The sequence below is a fragment of the Alligator sinensis genome, unplaced genomic scaffold (genome assembly GCF_000455745.1).
Source record: "Alligator sinensis unplaced genomic scaffold, ASM45574v1 scaffold849_1, whole genome shotgun sequence".
Taxonomy (NCBI): Eukaryota; Metazoa; Chordata; order Crocodylia; family Alligatoridae; genus Alligator; species Alligator sinensis.
The window spans coordinates 58,656-77,880 of NW_005842271.1; the positions used below are offsets into that span (position 1 = coordinate 58,656).

The 19,225-nt window shown below is 41.5% G+C and overlaps 1 protein-coding gene across 24 annotated transcripts in view; it reads right to left on the reverse strand.

The window, feature by feature from the left end:
* Positions 1-10,778: 10,778 nt before the first annotated feature.
* Positions 10,779-19,225, reverse strand: part of EYA4 (EYA transcriptional coactivator and phosphatase 4) — a 245,583-nt gene continuing 237,136 nt past the window's right edge. For 19 of the 24 annotated variants that reach the window (XM_025209220.1, XM_025209217.1, XM_025209211.1 and 16 more), the window contains 2 exons: positions 17,105-17,205; positions 10,779-15,400 (listed from right to left, as the gene is read on the reverse strand). In XM_025209220.1, coding sequence (XP_025065005.1) covers positions 15,320-15,400; positions 17,105-17,205 — 182 coding nt within the window. In that variant the 3' untranslated portion in view covers positions 10,779-15,319. Of the gene's footprint in view, positions 15,401-17,104; positions 17,206-17,244; positions 17,346-19,225 lie in introns of all 24 variants that reach the window. The other 5 variants (XM_025209218.1, XM_025209210.1, XM_025209214.1 and 2 more) reach the window with 1 other exon arrangement.

The window sequence follows — 19,225 nt, forward strand, 5'->3', positions numbered from 1 at the left end:
TCCATCTTTGGAGGTTTGTAAGACCGAGCTAGATAAAGCCTTGGCTGGGATGATGCAGTCGGGGACGGTCCTACTTTGAGCAGGGGATGGGCCAGATGACCTCCTGATGTTCTGTCCAATCCTAAGTTTCTATAATTCTATGAAGGATTTAATGTATTTCTGTTAATATGACATAGTATAGAGGTACAGAATAAGAGGGAAAAAGAATAGTAGTTCTGCAAATTAAATGCTTTACACACAAATTCTGCCTACTTTGTCAGCTCCTATTGATTGCATTTGTTAGTATGATTATGATAGAACTAAATGTTTAGTCAGTGCACATGCAAAGGGCTTTTCTGTAGCCTGCTGAAGGTTGCCTTTCTGGGTTGGGTGGTAGACATCCATGTGTTTAAGGGTTTGGATAGATGAGATTTAAGGCTAACTCAGAAATGCATTCTGTAGTCCAGAGGGTTTAACACCATTGCCTGGCCACAGCTAGGCTGAAAAGTGAGGTGTTTAAAACATTGTTAAAAATATGGAATATGATATATATAGTTATCTAGGCAGGGCATATAAAGACAGTGCAGCCCCCTTGATTTCACTGAAAGCATTGACAAAATTCCCCTCAGCTTCTATTGGACCAAGATTTCATCAGCTATTCCAGCTGACTTTTCAAAGAAGCTGAATTTATTAAGTGTTGGACACTTAAATCCTTTCTGAAAATCCTAAACTGTAGGAGGAGGTGAACATCTAAGATCTAGCTTCACAATGCAGACATATGCCTGGATGCATCTCTAGGCATCCAGCATGTAGAGTCAGTGGCTTATATTTAGGATCAATACCCACCTATCTCAGTAGGTGCCCCAGCTTTCCTGACAGCTAAATTTGTTGATCCTCAGAACCCAGAAAAGTCCAAAGAGCTAGTCCCACCAAAATTAAATACTCCCAGCATAAGAAATCTTAATTTATCATAGCAAATTCAATAACAAAATATATAACAGTCTAAACAATACAGATAAAGCATATGAAACAAGTGATTAAAATTTATAAAATTAATCTCAAGGCATAATGATCTTATCAATATGTGATCATTATATTGATCATAAAATGGCTTCACACCTTGAGACATTCTCTGTCCCGAGTATTTTTTTTTTGCCCAATCCTCTCAATCCTCCTCTTAAAACTTTAGTTAGGCAGATACAAATAATTCTGTACTATCCTATCATTAAGTAGCTTAAGGCCTACTATAGTGTACATTTTCCTTTGGTAAAATGATGTAGGCATATACATTTTTCCTGCTGTGATTATGCATGCAGTAACATAACTGAGGGACAGGCTCAGACAGCGACATAAAAATAGCTATCAATGAAGCAGCAGTTGGCCATGCCACTGCAATCAGCAGTGTGGCAGCTGACACTACTGTGTGCACTGTCACTTTCCCAGAGCATTAAGCTATCCTGCTATGACTGTATGCCAGATTATATAAATCCTTTAGATCTGGGTTACATCACATAGCAGTGTTGCTGCCTTCAGTGGAGAGATACTTGTTCATCAGGGGAATTCATTCAAGAGACATGCTTTTCGTTCAGGGTAGTAATACTAAAGATAGAAAAGATAAGGTAATGCAGAGGGTAACTTGCTTTCTAGTTAATGAAACACTCAATGGTAGAAGCGTTACTGGGACCTGGACAAATCAATCAGGTACAGTACTAGGTACATATGATACTCGATAGCTTGTGAACAGAATTAGGCACCCTGACTGCTGTCTAGCTAGCGCTTTCTTTGATTAGCCACCGCTACCACCACAGTCAGTCATTATCACCAGTCGCTGAAAATGACGGGAGTTGGCCCTAATAAGGCACAACTTAGGGAAGCAGACCCTACGATGACAGGCTGAGAGCCCTGGGGCTCTTTAGCCTGAAAAAGCGCAGGCTCAGGGGTGATCTGATGGCCACCTACAAGTTTATCAGGGGTGACCACCAGCATCTGGGGGAACGTTTGTTCACCAGAGCGCCCCAAGGGATGACGAGGTCGAATGGTCACAAACTACTTCAAGATCGTTTCAGGCTGGACATAAGGAAGAACTTCTTTACTGTCCAAGCCCCCAAGGTCTGGAACAGCCTGCCACCGGAGGTGGTTCAAGCGCCTTCATTGAACACCTTCAAGATGAAACTGGATGCTTATCTTGCTGGGATCCTATGACCCCAGCTGACTTCCTGCCCTTTGAGCGGGGGGCTGGACTCGATGATCTTCCGAGGTCCCTTCCAGCCCTGATGTCTATGAAATCTATGAAATCTATGAAACTAGGCCCAAAGCTCAGCCAGCAACCTGATACGTCCCCTTGATATAGGAAGAATCAAACACATTGTGGAGGGCCCATTATTGGTTTTCTATTCACCTCCTTCCAACCCCATATTTAATTAAGTACCCAGGCAGAGCCTGTATGAGGTGTACTCAACCACTGAGTTCCCCTTATCCCCTTAGTATGGCTGAGTAGAGGCTATTTCTTTGCACATGCCCCATTGTCATGTCTGCTAACACGGGGAGGGGGTTGCATTATTTATGGCTAACTATGGCTTATTATTTCACAACATTCCAGTATGCACACTCCACAGTATCTTATAAAGAGTTTTCTGCAATGATGAATGGACTGAGAAAGGCCAGGCAAATGCTATTATTATAGCACTACATAAATATGGGCTTTTTTTTCATTTAGACATTAAAACACCTGATTTCCTTTAACATTGTAAACATGTCATTTTATTAGGTCCTGGAGAGCTGATGAATTTAAGGTCATTTTCAGTGAAGAAGTGACAGACTAGTTAGCTTTTCTATATTTCAAACAGCAATGAGAGAAAGAAACCTTTATCTACCTTTACCTTAATCAGGTAGAGGAATGAAGAGGATGGGAGAGACCTGTTCTCTACTCTGAAGCTCCCTATGGTTGTGTTTAGATCCTGCTATATCAAACAGGGTTGGAAAGTGAAAGGAATACAGGATATAATCTCCTTGAAATGGAGTTGGCAAGGGCTCTGTGTTTTGTAGCTAATAAATTCAGTTTTCAGGAGGAAATTCATATAAGCTGCATTTACCAGTTTGTAAGAATGAAAATGAATGTATTAATTATGTAGAATTTTACCTTGTTTAGCAGACGGCAATTTTGGCCAGACCTTGGCAACCTCTTCCTTGACATAAAGTTTAAAAAACAAGCCTTTTCAACCATAAAAATCATTGCTTTGTGAAAGGATAGATAAATGTCCAAGTAAGCGCCTTATTACCGTCAAAGCAGTGATTTGTTGTTTCATTATAACGTTGTGTTTTCCTTGTTATTAGAGTTAAGGTTGAGCCAGCTTTTCCATTATAAACAAACTCCTGGTTTAAGAGAGACGTGGCTCGGCCATAAAAAGGCCTTGCTTTGAGAGGTAGGACAGCAAAAGTTGCCAAGGCGAGGTGCAAAGACCAAAACAGCAACAAGGGGTTGGGCTTTTAGAAGCAGTTTGGTATGCTCCTGGGATTGAGAAATGCCTGGCTCTCTAAGGGCCCAAACCTGGCATCCATCTCTTGAGCAGCAATTTCCCATGCATGTGCCACAGTGCCACTGAAGCCAACAGGGCTGTGTTCAGACTAAGGTTGGCTTCATAAGCGTGTCTGCCTGTCCGCACATTAACATTAATAGGCATAATGATTCTTTCTCAGTTCCTTGTGTCTTCTAGCTGTGTTATCAAAGCAGCCCTGGGCAGCCTATCTATGTGTTAAAGGTAGGTTGGCAGCCCGTGAGTGGAGCTGTGGTTCCTTTCTTCCCACCCTCACTCCCAGTGGGTGCATCTATAGGTGGAATTAGCACATTTCGCACCAGAGTTTATTGCTCCTGAGAGCAGTGTTACACATGTACCTGGGATGGCAACACACTGAGCTGGGGCAGTGGGGTTGTGGGTGGGGAGGGGCAGAGCTTGAATGACAATTAATTCTACTGTTCTAGGGAGGAGGAGGGGAAACTTGTTACAAGGACGTGGAAAAACTTGAGAGGCTCCAGAGAAGAGCCACCTGTATGATCAGGGACTTGCAAGACAAGACAAATGAGGAGAGGCTGAGGGACTTGGGCCTCTTTAGCCTATGGAAGAGAAGGCTACGAGGGGACTTGGTAGTAGCTTACTACTACATCAGGGGAGTACATCAAGAACTCGGCGAATAGCTGTTCACTAGGGTACCCCAGAGGAAGACCAGGAGCAATGGATACAAATGCCTGGAAGGCTGCTTCAGGCTCAATTACAGGAAAAACTCCTTCACAGTCAGGGTGTTCAGACTGGAAAAATCCCTCCAGTGGTGGTGTAGTCACCTACCCTGGAAATCTTCAAAAGGAGACTGGAAAGTCACCTCGCTAGGGTCACTTGACCCCAGTTGTCTGTTCCTGCCTAGTGCAGGGGGACTGCACCTGATGATCTACAAGCTCCCTTTGATCCCCTAACAATCTATGAATATCATCCTGGTACTTCACAGGTACTTAGGGTGGGACAATGGGTTTATGCATCTGTAGGAGGCCAGGGTAGAAGGCTTTGTCCCGGGAGAAGTCAGTCCTCTGTTTTTAGCTTCAGGGTTTTGTTATACATTCTCAAACTATGAGTGTTTGCCCAAGTTCAGTAGTTGAACAGTAGTTCACAGGTACAGTAGTTACAGGTACAGTAGTTACAGGTTCAGTAGTTACAGGTTCAGGTGAGCAGGGCCTTGAGGACTAAAAGGTAAGAATCCCGCTCTCTTGTCCTCCCATTCCAGGCTCCACCTCACCCCTCAAGGTCCCCTCTTCCTCCCTTGTGCCTGGGGCTCCCCATTGCCCACCTGGCCTTGTGGCTCAGTTGCACCCTCCCATCATCCCTCAGCTTACTTGTGAGCCACAGCTGCTTTCTAGACTGAGTGGAGTAACTTTAAGCTGCCCAAAGGGTTCTTGAAACTAGTTTCAGGTGTTCGTGTGTGGACAATTCTGGAGTTAAGAACTCTAGGAGCCACCTTAAATTGACATGGAAGAAGCCCCTTGGACAGATGGGCTCTGTGTGTGATTCCATATTACAATTAGCACCTGCTAACTTGAAGGACTGCTAGGTTGTTGTTAATGTTTGCACCTGCTGGGAGAAGCAGCATGATCAGAGTACATACCTTCTATACTGTGCACAGCTCTGAGCTGCTGTCAGAGTGCTGGTGAACAGGGAATGGCTAGGAGCTGACAAATCTGTGCCAGCTCAACTCACCAGTTTTCGCCCTGTTCCAGCATGCTCCCCCCCCACACCTCCCCCAACACACCCCTTCAGCATGCACACATGCTTGTGTGAGCACACACTTCAGCACACCATTCCCACCCCCCTCCACTCATCCCCAGATTTGCCGTTAGCAACCACCAAGCAGCAAGAGCCAGGACATGGGGTGAACAGCAGGGGAGAGGTCATCCCTGATAGTGTGGGGCTGCATGGAGCCCAATCACATTGTGTGAACACACACACATGCACACGCACATGCACACACACATACAGCCACTGTTTGTGTGAGTTGAGCTGTGTGTTGTGCTGTGTTGCATGTGGTTGTTGTGTTGTGCTCTGTATGCAGCTCCCTCCACCCTGGCAGCTCCCCTCCTCCATCCTATGCTTAGCCTGCTCATCCCCAACCCCTCCCTTGCAGCTCAGCAGTGCCCTCCCCTCTCACCAGGGAGGGCTGGAGAGACAGGAGCCATCAAAATCCAGCTAGTCCACCTTGGAGCAGTATCCCCCTGGGATACTGGAGGACTGTGAATTGGTTGTTTTATCTCCCATGAACATTTAAAAGTTAGGCTAAATTAATCTGCTTAGAATAGCTCAAAGGCAACCCTCACTTCAAATAACATAACTTTAATACACCTAGATGGCACCTAGCACTTATTAACAAGTGTGAATATGAGATCCTTGATGTTTTAAGAATCCTTAACAAGGTTGATTTTTAACTTCTAATCTCACCCATAGAACAATAATAAATTGGCACTAGAAAGAAAGAAGTTGTTCTCAAATTGTTTGTTTCATTGATCCTTGCAAGATGGCAGAAGTGCTTTATACACAAAGGGACTAAGGAAGGAAACGGACCAGCATACCACTTGCACTTTGAAAGCCTTCCCATACAAATAATTTTTGCATTTCACACAGAGCAGAGAGTATGAATAGTTCTTTCCCTCTGAAAAAAAACAACTATGCATAGAGGGAACTGCAAGAGGACTAGGAACCATAGTACCAAAGGAAGCATCAGCTCTTATGGTGAAACAAGCTAGATGCAAACCATATTTGCCAACAATTCTCATCAACATGATAGGAATTGGACTTGCTGGAAGCGAAGTAAACAACATATTTATATGTTGTTAAAAACCACATTCAAAATATTTCATTGACATCCTTCTCATTTGCTATTCAGTTACTTGAAATTGCTGCCCATTCCCATCAAATATGTTGTTTATTCCAGAGGAAAATGTATATTTTAATGAAAGCCACGTCTCTAGCCCATTAGCATTTGAAATGGCAAAGGATTAAATCAACTCCAGCTGATTGTAACTAAGGTTTCACCATAACAGTTTATTATTTTCTGGAGAATTAATTTATTTAACTGCCTATTTGTGACAATTAAAATTATGCCTGTCATTTTCAGTCCCTGCTGCCCTAAAAGACAGCATCCCAGTTTCACAACGAACATATGTGTTGCACCGTCAAAAGGATTTCTAGCTCTCAACTAATCTGTTAAATACTTTAGGGAGAAAAGAACCCCCAATCCATCACCCCCTTCCTAAAGCTTTACATGCATAGGAAATAATGCGCTCGTATAGACATGCAGGGAGGCTGCTCCAATGCGCTGTAATTACTGCATGTTGGAGAAGACCCTCAGAGCTGTGCTAATTAAAGTGCACTGACCCCTTCCCGCCCCCCCCTGCCTCCTGGAGCATATCGATAAGTGCCTAATGTAGCCATTGCACAATTATTTCTGCAATGCCACAGGTAACTATAGTGCCATTCAGACAAAGCAAATGGAGGCCTGTTTCGCACTCAATTTAAGAACCTGATTCTAATCCTATTGAAATCTATGTATCCTGCACTCATCCTGATGGTATCCAACATGTTCTTTTGCTACAGAATTCAATGGGAACAAAGCTTCATATCAGTCAAAGGACAATAAGGAATAGTACACCACAAGTGGGGCCGTATGGGACAATACTAATCACAGCAAAAAATCATGAAACATTTGTTAGGTACAGAGCTGGTTGCCTCAGTTCACCTGGGGCTATCCAGGTAGAAAATCAGCTGATTGTCAAAACAGTTTGAGACCTGGGGCTGATTGTCAAACATCTGCCAAGGGAAGCCCTTCAGCTCCCTGCACTGGGAGTAATATTCTCCTATTCTGCACTTTGATCTTCAGTACCTGCAGCCCAGTCAGAGGTGCTGGGTGTAGGGTTAAAAGTCCCAGTCATGTCTACATGAGATGCTTACTGCACAGTAGCTCATTACTACTGTGCAGTAGCTTGTTAGTACTGCACAGTAGTGTTGCAAGGCATGAAATGTGATGCAATGCTACTGCACAGTAGTAACGAGCTACTGAGCAGTCAGCATGACCCAGAAGCTGTGTGGGGACGCTACTGCACAGTAATGCCAGTTACTGGGCAGTCAGTTAGTACTTGGTTATGCAAGTACTAAATGATTGTGACGTTGTTACTCATGTAGATGTGGTCCCTGGTAAGGATGTCCTTTGGCTGTTCCCTAACCCTGAAAGTTTGGGGTCAGGATGAACAGTCTGTTGATTGTCAGCCATGGGGCTGGCACTGCACTAGGGTGTCAGAAAATCATGTGTGCAGTCCAACCGCACACATGTTTTTTAAAGTTCTGGCAAACATGGACCCCAGGATCAGGGAGCCTCTCCCCGATCCTGGGATCACAGTGCACTGGGACCTTTAAAAACAATGCGTGCTGCCTGGCTATGGTTTTCTGACATCCTGGGACATGGGGATCCTGGGATCAGGGAGAGGCTCTCTGATCCCAGGGTCCCCTGGCTGGGATGTGTAAAGTGCCTTGCTCCATAGCTACTTTAGGAGTTGGGGAGCAAGACAGGAACTATGTTGGGTAATGGTAAACCACGGGCCAAGGGAACTGGGGGAGGTGTGGGGCAAGCCGTGCACCATGCTGGGTCATGGTGAGCTCAGTGGGTCTCTGCAAACTATCACCTTGGCTTAGCTGATGATCTCCTTGTGCCCTGGCACCCTGGGAAGGGCAGGGTGCATCTCTATGCAGGGCTGCACCTCTATGCAGGGCTGCACTGTGTGGGTGTCAGCCTCTGGACACGAGGGGAACTGTGAACCAAATTTGGCCATGCAGCTGGTGTTGGGCAGCGTGGCAAGGCTACTGTGCCACATGTTCAATTTAAGAAGCAATGGAAACAAGGCACAAAAATGTTACATATGGTTTGTGGAATATTTTTGTGGCTGGTTTCCCACTTTATCCTGCCATTAATTCCCTGAACATGTGGCAGAGTTACCATTTAAGCCACTAGTAACAGGTTAATAGTGTCGTAAGTGTCATGTCTGCCAGAGGCCTTTGATTTCTTCAAGGCATTTGATTTAGCACTGCTTGAAAGCTTGCGTTATATGGCATTAACAGGGCATTCATTAAATGGATTAAAAACTGGCTTGCTTACAAATCACAAGCTATACATGGGAACATTGCAACATTGGACTGGAATGTTGTAGGCAACCATGTCATATAATCTTCATAAACTGATCAAGCTCTATTTTAGTATTGGCTGGTTTCATTGGTCTGTTGTAGAATCTCCCTGTGGTGATTGTTTGAAAGCTTCTTCTAAATTTCAGTCTAAGTTTATTCATAGTAAGCTTGTGGGTGTTCTTGTGATAATATTATCCATTAAGTTTAACTTAAGTAGCTCTTCCCTGTTTCACACTCCCATCAGTGCCTTCCACAATGGTATTAATGCTTCTTTATACCTGAAATACCTCACCTAACATACCCTAGAGTTGAATTTGTCTCTTTCATGACTGCATCATACAGATGGTGCCTTGTTCTCTTATGCGCCCAGTGTGGGTCTCTTCCTCTCTAATTTATGAGCTTTTGGCTTCCTGGAGTAAATACACATACTTTTCACTTTCTTTTACATTGCATCCTATTCCTACTGCTATCTAGTTCTCTCTGCATTATATTCCAATCCTCCTTTGGATTGACAGTACCTCCCAATTTGTGTTCCCAGCAAATATCGTAAGTATACCAAAGTTTTTGTTCCAAGGTGTAATGGGTTGACCACACCTTTCTCTGTCTCACTTGCCACCTCTTTGGTTCACTTCTAAAAGAGGTTTCCAGTTTAGCCCTTGATATAACCCTCCAGGTCACATGTCCAGAACACTGAGGCTGGGGTCCCCAGGAGCACTGTGCACTCCCCTTTCTGACATAACCAATAGGGTCACGGGTCATTGCCAACTCCCCATAGCCACCTAAGCCTTGTAGCTATTCATCGACCCCAGCTGCAAATTACAGCAGCCTTTTCCAGGTTACAGCCCTTATATTCAGCTAGCCCCTCTTCAAAGAACTATACCTGAAGAGTCCTTGCCCCTGTGGTCTTTGCCATCATCTCACTCAACTGCTAAGTGTCCTTCAGACACATCTTGTACAAGGATGGAATTTGGTAAGGGGATCAAAACCCACTCTGCTCTCAGATCTAGGCCCTCTCTGGTTGTACCTCACTCCCCTCATACCTTGGCCCACTGCCTAGCTCCCATCAGTGTCTCCATCATCATCCTACCTCTTGTGCATTACTCTGCAACTTAAATACCTCATCACAGATTCTCCTGCTCTGACCTTTTCCTCAGTGCCCCCTAGCCACTTCATGTCTTTACTCCAACTTTGCAGAGTATCTTCCTAACTTGAACACTGTGTCTATTTGTAGCCAGACTACAACAACACTTTTCTCTCTGGTTCACCCTTTTCAGAGTTCAGGGTGGAGAAACTGGGAGCAGAGCCTTATCCCAGCCACATGGACTTTTAGGCACTGGGTTCCCAAGCCTGTGACACAAGGTTCTTAATACACATATTGGGTAACATTTAGTTGTAGGACCAGTCTCTGAGGAAAACTGCTGGCAGAGATAAATGGGGAAAATTCAATGGACAGGAGTGGTAGAGAGTATAAAATGAGATTAGCCATTTTTGGGGAAGACAAGCTTTGACCTGACTTTTAGGAAAAATGTACAGCCCATAAGTGGAACCTCCTAACCTGAGAGTTTCTGAATCTGGGAAACATCATTGCAAGACCAGACCCTTAACTTAAACCCATCTCTCTCTCATAGTCAGTTTTTAATACATCCAAGCCCACCTCTTTCAGAAAATATTATGCCATTGCTGTTCCTTTGCTTCATGTTGCAGCAGAGTGAGCAAATTTCCGTGGGATGTGCCATGGGCAGGTTATAATTCAGATGACAGCAAGCTCTTGTGGAGTGATTGCCCCTTACATCCCAAGGTCACCAGTTCCTCTATGTTTCTGAGCAGAGTTGGGCCATAAAGAAGTAGGAACAAAGTAGTATCCACAATGGGAACTCTCAGGGGGCTGAATGCCTCCTGACCCACCCAAACATTTTGAAGCCCTTAGATGAAGGAAAACACTAGCATGGAAATATTACAGGTAACAAAGTGAATGTCTAAGGAGCATATAAAAATAATAATCTTCAATGACTGAGATCCTAGCCCTTAACAGAGACAATTGTGTGCTAATGATTTCAAACACAAGTCAAAACTCTTGAAGCATGGTATAGTGCAGAAAATGACAACATTTCTGAGTGTGTTTATTGAGAAATAGTAAAGATGTACATATTTTACAAGCTTTAATATTAATTTACATTTTCTTAAATTACGTAGGCCCCAATAAACTATAACTTGCTAATACATGACAGAGATCCTTGGCTTCTTCAATGAGATTTCCAAAATGCGATTAATGCTGGGAGTCAAAACGCAATTTTGGCTCATGTCACTTAAATTCCTCTTCAGAGATACTAAATACCATATTCATTTAAACCAAACTCTTGGTATTGAGCATGTAAAGTAGAGATGACTCCTGAACCAAAAGCCTGGATCTGGATTTAAGTTCAGAGCTAGAACCTACAGTTTCCTTAAAATGGGCCAAATCTACAAACTTTGGAAGTTGAGATTTGAAAAGGATGTCAATTACCCATGATCAGGAGTGTTTGCATCCAGGATTTTGGTTTGGAATCATCTCCTGTGTCAGTGCTTACACTGGAACAAGCTTTTGCACCTGTATTGGGCGCATGTATTGCTGCTCATACTGAACACTAACAACATCCAATTCTGGGAGCCAGCCATCACCTTTATCTATCTGCATGATCTGCAAGTATTCCTAAAGTGATTTCATTTTACTGCTTTACCGTTATACTGAACAGTACTAAGTTATCCATATTGTATTGTAGTTGTGAAAGCTATTGCCTACTCTGAATGGAACTGCACTTATTTATATTCTGCAAGTTCAACATTAACAGTGCCTAATGTTAAAGTACTGTACTCACTTTAGGATGCTACAGTCTCTGCAAAAGGCATGATATTCTATATTTTAATTTCACACAGTATTTGCATACATGACATCTTGCATCTTACAGGAGGGGTTAAAGAGAAGGCAGTTTCTGACTGTATGATAGTTCATATACATTGAATTAAAATGCACTCAAAGTCCAAATGACCAAACCTCAACTTAGGTTCAATCATGCCCACATGGAACAGTTTGATTTTACTATAGTTATTTTCCTCTGCTTTTTTTCATGCAGAAAGTCTTATAATAAATTCTGCATCCAAGGCAGACAAGCACATGAAGAGATTATGTATAAAGACGTTGTACGTACTACTTTGCTCTTACATCAAAGTATGTATATTAGTACACAAGGAATTACAGCTCTTTTTCAGGACTTTGGTATTTGGTGTGTCATGTAGAACTGGATAAAATTATGTACATTTTCAAAAAACTATAAATTAGCTAAGGTTGGATTATGGTGGTACATAGAAGGTTCCAGAATTAACACATATTGCTCACTGAACCGTAGACTGAACTACAGTTTCGATAAGGCCAGTGCAATTTTTTGAAAAAAAAAATCAATGGCAGTCTATGGGTTATTTGTATGTTGTTATAACTAACTTTTGAAAGGAACCCTGAAAAATTTTAAGTCATTTGAAGAGTAATGGTCTTTAGCATATTTACAATAACTTTTTCACTTATAAAAAATGAAAATAATCACATTTACCATATCAAAATAGCATTTTTAGTTTTAGTTTATTTTTTAGGTTCTCATACACTATAACTGCTGCTACCTGTGGGTTTATTTTTTTTAAACTTTTTTCCCATTGGGATTTTTTTAAAGGAAACCCTTTTGTAAGTTTTAGAATGGACTTTCGCATAAAATTTAAACTCAAGCCCAAATCTGACCAGACTTGAAATACTTGAATATTTTTTTAGTCATAGAAATCTTTCAAGAAGGGAAAGAAGAATCCTCATACTGTATTTCTCATGTACATAGGTGTCTCAATGGGACAAGGCCTGCATGATGACTGTATACTTCATCTACACCAAATGAAAACTGTACATTAGTTTGTTGTGTGAATGACTTGGGTACAAACCTCCAGCAGAGGCAGAGGAATTCATTATAAAGGAGTATTCCTATTGACTTTAATGGGGCCATGCTTTTACCTGCAGAGATGTGATTTGGCTTACATCAGGGGCTGGGGTGGAAATGATTTACAATCTGTGGGCCAGAACAATTTGGCTCCGGCCCACGTGGACTGGGTGGCTTCAGTGGTGTGTCAGTGGCTGGGGGCTTTCCTTGCACCTGCACCACTGCTGCTTCTTCCCAGCCCCCTGCTCTCTGCCTGTGGAGCAGGAACAGTTTCCAGTTGATGTGGAGTTGTGCCAAAGCCAGCTATCTGCAGACTGTGCCCACGTTGCCACTTCTCCTCCAGCCTGCTCCTGCAGCTGTGGTGTAGGCACAGCTGGAAGCTGCCTGGCCCCTGTGCAGCTCCCCACCAGCTGAAAGCTGTGCCCATGCTTCAGCTGGGAAGTAGGAGGGCTGGGAGAAGCAGTGGCAGTGCAGGCATGGCTCCTGTGGCTCCCATAAGCAAAGCTCTCCACCACTGACGTGCCACTAAAACCATCTAGTCTGCATAGGACTGGAGCCAGGTGGGTGGGCAGAAGTGCCAGTGGCAGCAGCTCTTTGCTGCCTGGGTCTGGTGTGGGCACAAGCAAAGACCTCCAGCTCCATGGGTTGGGTTCCATGACAGCGAGGGCCAGATCTGGCCTGCGGGTCATATGTTGCCAACCCCTGGTCTATGTAATTTAAAATAGCAAAGTAGCCATTTCATGTAAGTACCTGGTGTATAAGTTGGTTTCACAGTTGAGTGGGAGGACTGCACTTCATCACTGAATACCAGAATTACACAGATGCCGCTGGCATTTGCCTTTCACATTCTCTCATGGCTGTATCTCTATAAAACGTCAGAGCATGTGGACCCCACATGGGTCTCCGCATTTAGTATCAACAAAAGGAAAAGCAATTGCCATCCTCCACAACAGCGCTGAAGTGATAACATTTCCAATTGCTTCATGGCACTGGAATCAAATGTGGGGTGCTGGGGCTGCAGCAATGCAATGTGATCCTTAGTTCCATTCCTAATCTGGGAAACTATATGAAGAGAGCAGGAAGGTGGCTTAGGTGGGGAACTGCTTGCACTGACCACAATGATTATGTTAGAAACAGGTAAAACAAAGGGAAAATCTCTCCCAACGGTTCTTCAGAAATTCAGCTCTGTTTGTCCTCTCCCAAATGTTGAAATTTCAATCAGAAATTTCCAATTAAAAATACTAGAGCAGTTCTTATTCATACAGTATGCATGTTCAATAAAAACAGTGAAAAAGAAATCCTATAAGACCAAGGCTGATGAATGCCATTCTTCCATGTAATAGAAAAGGGAAGCAACTAAACCACTGTTAAATCTAGCAAAATAGAATGTGCTCATGTAATGGTCAGCATCATAATTTGGATTATGGATTAGGTCTGATACTTCAGCAATTTTGACTCAGTTTGGGTATCCTAAGCACAGACAAAACCATGCATCTGACTTGTAAGAGATGATTTTACATTCCCTCTTTTTTGAGTAGCATTTTTTCCATCTCTGCTCATAACAGCTCTTTTCCCTCTTGGACCCATGCAATTAAAATTAGTTGTTGCATGTTAAATACCTTTTTGCTGGATTTTGATGTTTACAGATGCTCTCTATGGGTTGTTTTGTGTTTTTTTTGGTGGACTGTAGATTAATCATGAATATGGCTCTTAGTTTTCTTATATGAGAATCAAGAAACGGTGTTCAGGATGTTCAACATTTGCTTTAGCTTTAGGGTGATGGTCCCCAATTTCATTTCAGCTTCCAACATCCTCTTAACTGTCTCACAAGATTAGTGGAATTATTCAGAATCCAAATAAAAACACAAACTTTTCTTTATTTCTTCTTACTGCAAAAAATACTTAAATGTTTTTGATTCAGCCCTGCTCTTTGATTACTTGAATTTGAAATTTGGTCATGTCAAAAATTATCACAAAGATTTTTCTGTTTTATCTACATAGTTTTTAACCAAAATTACATTGTAACACACAAACACGGTCTTGTCTTTAAGGCACAACACATCATTATGCACATTCTGTTTGCCAAACTTATAAAAGAGACAATATTATATAACCCACTCCCACCCCCTACCCCCTCAAAAAACAAAAATTGCATCCACTTCCAAAATCAGCTGCTAATAAAGTCACAGTAAATTATCTTCATCAATAATTTACACAAATTACAGGTCTAGACAGGATTGTCATTATACAGTCTGAGTGCATTCCAATTCAGATTTTCTGGGTTAGGTAGGCTAAAGTTTGATTCAAACCTCAGTGCTGAGAATATATCCCATATTGAGGAATGTTGTTGAACACCACCTTGTCGGTCGGAAAACGCATGTTGGTGCTTTGCAAGTATGAGTCCTTTTTCACTCCTGCTAGGGCTCATTCAGTGTGTACCAGCAACCTCCAGAGTTTTTATTTATTAAAAACGTTGCATATATAAGACCATAGAGCTTCCTTATGTAGCACTAACGTTTTAACTCCATTCAGCAATCTGAATTCTTCATTTTGGAATTTCCATTCCAAATATTTCTTCCCTTCTTAAGACAATTCATATGTGTAAAGCCAGAGGCATCGAATCACACATAAAAATTCAGTGTACTTGAAATATAAAAAAGGATCGTCAACTATAGAATACAGTTACAAATACTCTAGTTCCAGTGCTTGATGTAGAGCCAAGAGGTCTGAGTGACTTGATATCCTCCAGAAAGGCATGTTGTGCTGCATTGGTTAGGGAAGAAAAGGTGAGGAAAAATGAACACTACTCTGTCATTTACTTAAGAAGGCAAGTTACCAATGAGTCCAACCTGACTCACAACAGTATATATTGAACATTATGCTTGTGGCCTGATCTTTGTTAGTTAGGTACTGACAAAAATCAGACTAAAATAGATCTGAGCTTAATTCTTAGAACTAGGAGGAAATACATTGGATAGCGGGTTTTACTATTGACACTGGAAATAGGCCCAAATGCAGTGAAAGAAGCACATCTGGCAAGGGCAATTCATTCTTCTGCTAGCATGGACTTAATTAGAAAATCAAGGATAACAGGGCATCTCTATTTTTGGTATTCATGTATTATTGTTCAAAATATTCAGTGACTGTTTAAAGGGCCATCAGCATTTTTCAATAGAGAGGAACATACATTTTTGTTCAGCTGGGGGAAAACTGCTCAGGAGAGAAAATATGAAAATACTGGTTTAAAAGAGATGATTCAGGCTACACGCAGCCACGGTAGTTGCTAGTAGATGCAGTTTAGTGACTTACGGTTCTATCCATGCTAGCCCTGGGTACTTCTATTAATATTCTATACAGTAGCTATCCAGAATGAGGTAAGAACCTCACTTTTGTAAAGTTCAGATCTATTTGTAAAGTGCTGTGTTTGTCCATCCCTCTGAATACCATATTTGTTCATGCAAGTACAACTACAGTTAGAGAAAAGCATGCCAACTGGAAACTACCAAAAATCCAACCACCTGCATTTAGCACAGATTATAAGAGGCCCATCACCAGTACTGCACCTAATATAAGCAACCATTTGGAATGAGCATTTTGATTTGTTCCTGTTGTAGCTGAGGTGGTAAAACAAACCTAGAACAGCCACCAAAAACTAGACAGCTTTTAGTTTTGCCATCTTCAATGTTGATGTCTGATGTCAGTATTTTTGGTCATGAAGCAGGAGACATAAAGTATAATATGACAAGTACAACTTTTTCACATTGCTGGGAGTTATGCTGGCATGTGGAATGTGCTGGCCTTCCATAGATTACCAATTTGTTCTGTTTCAAAATAATGACAACTTACTAGCTAATACTTCATGCTTATGAGTTTTGTGATTGGGAAAACTGATTGTGAAAGAAATAAACTATTGATTTACTTTAAAGAAACTGTTTCTATCTGTACATTTGTGCTATTTCTTTTTAGTTGTATCTTTCTTGAAAAAATTATATTTTAAAATGAAACAGTTTTCCTTTAGTAATATTTTAATAGGTTGTTTTGCCTTTGTGGTAATTGAAATTTGACACAATACTTTTGCCAGTTTTCTCCATTCTCTCTCTCTCTGGTTCCTGAATGTGTCTTGAAAAGAAAAGAAAAGAAAAGAAATCAACTCTCCCTCACTTTATTGTATCTCTCATGTAAAATTATGTTTAATTTCCTTGGAATTAAATAAACGGGTTTTTTTTTCCTGTCAAGATACCTTTTTTTTTTCTGTCACTTTTCTTTTCCGCATCATCAGAAAGCAAATGCTAGAATCCAAATGGTTTATTGTAATGTGAGTGTTGGCCTTAACATGCTCTTGTTGCCTTGCATCTCTATATTTAAAATATTTGTCATTTTGCCATTGTGCAACACTAATGGAAATGCAAACAGAAAGGCTTGCATTAGTAGCTATGTATCACACCAACATTTCATGAGACAGGTTACCTTTTTTGCTGCCTGTTCTTCTTCTACACCATCCCCAATTACAACATATACTACTTTTCTGCCAAACCTTTGCATTATTCGTTCAAAGCAACTTTCTTTTCCTGGAAGATAAATGAGATAAGAGTTCAGAGTGAAGTTACCTGGTTAGCTGCATGCTCCTCATCTCGGCCATCTCCAATCACAACATAAGTTATGTTAGTGCCAAATCTGGACACTATACGCTCAAAACAGCTTTCTTTGCCTGTAAAACAATGCACTGCTTATTCAAGCCATCACATGAGTTATCCTGAAGCTCAACAAAGGGTTAAGTGAATTTTACTGAACAGCATGTTTTTTTTATAGCTCCAAGCCTTTGGCTTGTTTCACAGCTAAAACTGGTGAGAAGGCAGTTGAATTCCTTTGGTCAGGCTAAGCGGCTTTATCTGATATTAGATCTCTTTTCTAACCCCATGGAAAAGCCACCAAGGTAAAGGTTTGGGCTGGAACAGATGGCTGATATTACCAGCATTGTAAAAACAAAAGAAGATTGAATTTAAATGTTTCCAGATTATTATAATAATAATTTTTCAGGGACAGTAGCAGTTACATTTAAATTGCATTTACTGCTGTGAATAACAAGGCAGGAGGAAGAGCTGTCATGGGATGAGGGGCATGCTAACAACAACAAACCAAGGCAGTACATTACAGGGAAATGGTTTCGAACATCTGCCTCTTTTACATAGGCGCAGAGGTAAGCAGGCTAAGCCAATGACAATAAAGGAGGCTTAAGAATAGGACAAGCATTGTATTTAGGAACTGATGAATGAGGACCAGATTGCCATGAATGTAAAAGCCAGCCACAATTATAGCCCCTGTGTTCAGGAGTGTGTAAAGACAACTCTGTTCAGACACCCCCAGAGTATAACCCATTCAAAAGAGAGTAGATTGAGGGCCTTGTGTGCAGAGAGGCTAAATTGTACCCCTAAAAAGACAGACTCCCCCTGCATGCCTGGGGAGAATTCCACCTTCCTGAGAGATTCCATCTTCCAGAAACAGAGCTCTTCCACATCACCTTGTAGAGCAGTCTGAGTGCTGCTCCACAGTGCTGTGCTCCTGAGTGCTATTTGTACAGTCTACTCCAAAACAGGCAGGCTGACAGAAATACGATGCCCATTAAATGGAGGGCCGAATACTGTAGGATATCTGCATTACTTAAATTCTTTGAGTTTATAATATTTTGGTGCGTTTCCACCTCATGGAGCATTGCAGCTCATTAAATAATAAAGCAAGTATTTTTCATTATGTTGGGGAAAGGTGTATTTTCATTTAAAACTTATTGTAAATGCAATTCATGGCCCTGTTGATCAGTGAAATCTCTGACCGATTGTTAACTGTTATATACTTGTATTTAAACCTAATGAACAAAAGAACAAAAGCAAGGGAACTCCAAGATTATTAATTGTTAAAGTTAGTGCCACAGAGCACTGAAATGGTGAGGTCCTGATTTAGAACAAGATTTTAGGCTTGAGCTATGACTTCCAGTGGTTAGGTAGCACAAGGAAGATCTTTAGATGCCAATATGAACTAGGTTTGTCCTCTGACTTAGCTGGCATAAGCATTTTTAGTTGGAAAACATCAGTCATTTTTCTCTATTTGCACATTGTGTACTACAGAGAGGATTTTCAGAGGTACTTAAAGATGCTGGAGTACAATGGGAGCTGGGTGCTTGACTCCTTTAGGTACCTGCCAAAACCCACGCCTTGGCTTTATTTTCAGCTTGTCTTCATTATAATGGCTTGTTTGTTAGTGAATATTAGAAGTTATTCATATCTGTTTACATGTAATATATATTCATAAGTAATAACTCACATATGATAAATTAGTATATGATATTAGATGCTGGAGTTTTATTTACAAAATGAAGATCTTCATTTTAAAATACAATTGAACTGGGTCTCTAAGCCTTAATGTAATTTAGGTATCAGAACTCGTAATGGTGATGGTTTATGTAATAAGCTGGGTCAGTGTACTATATGACTAACAACTAAAAGATAAAACTTCTGCTGGGAGAAGTATATATTTAGATGGCAACTGTACAACTGTAACAACATATAAATGTGAAGAAAGTACTGGGATTAGCAA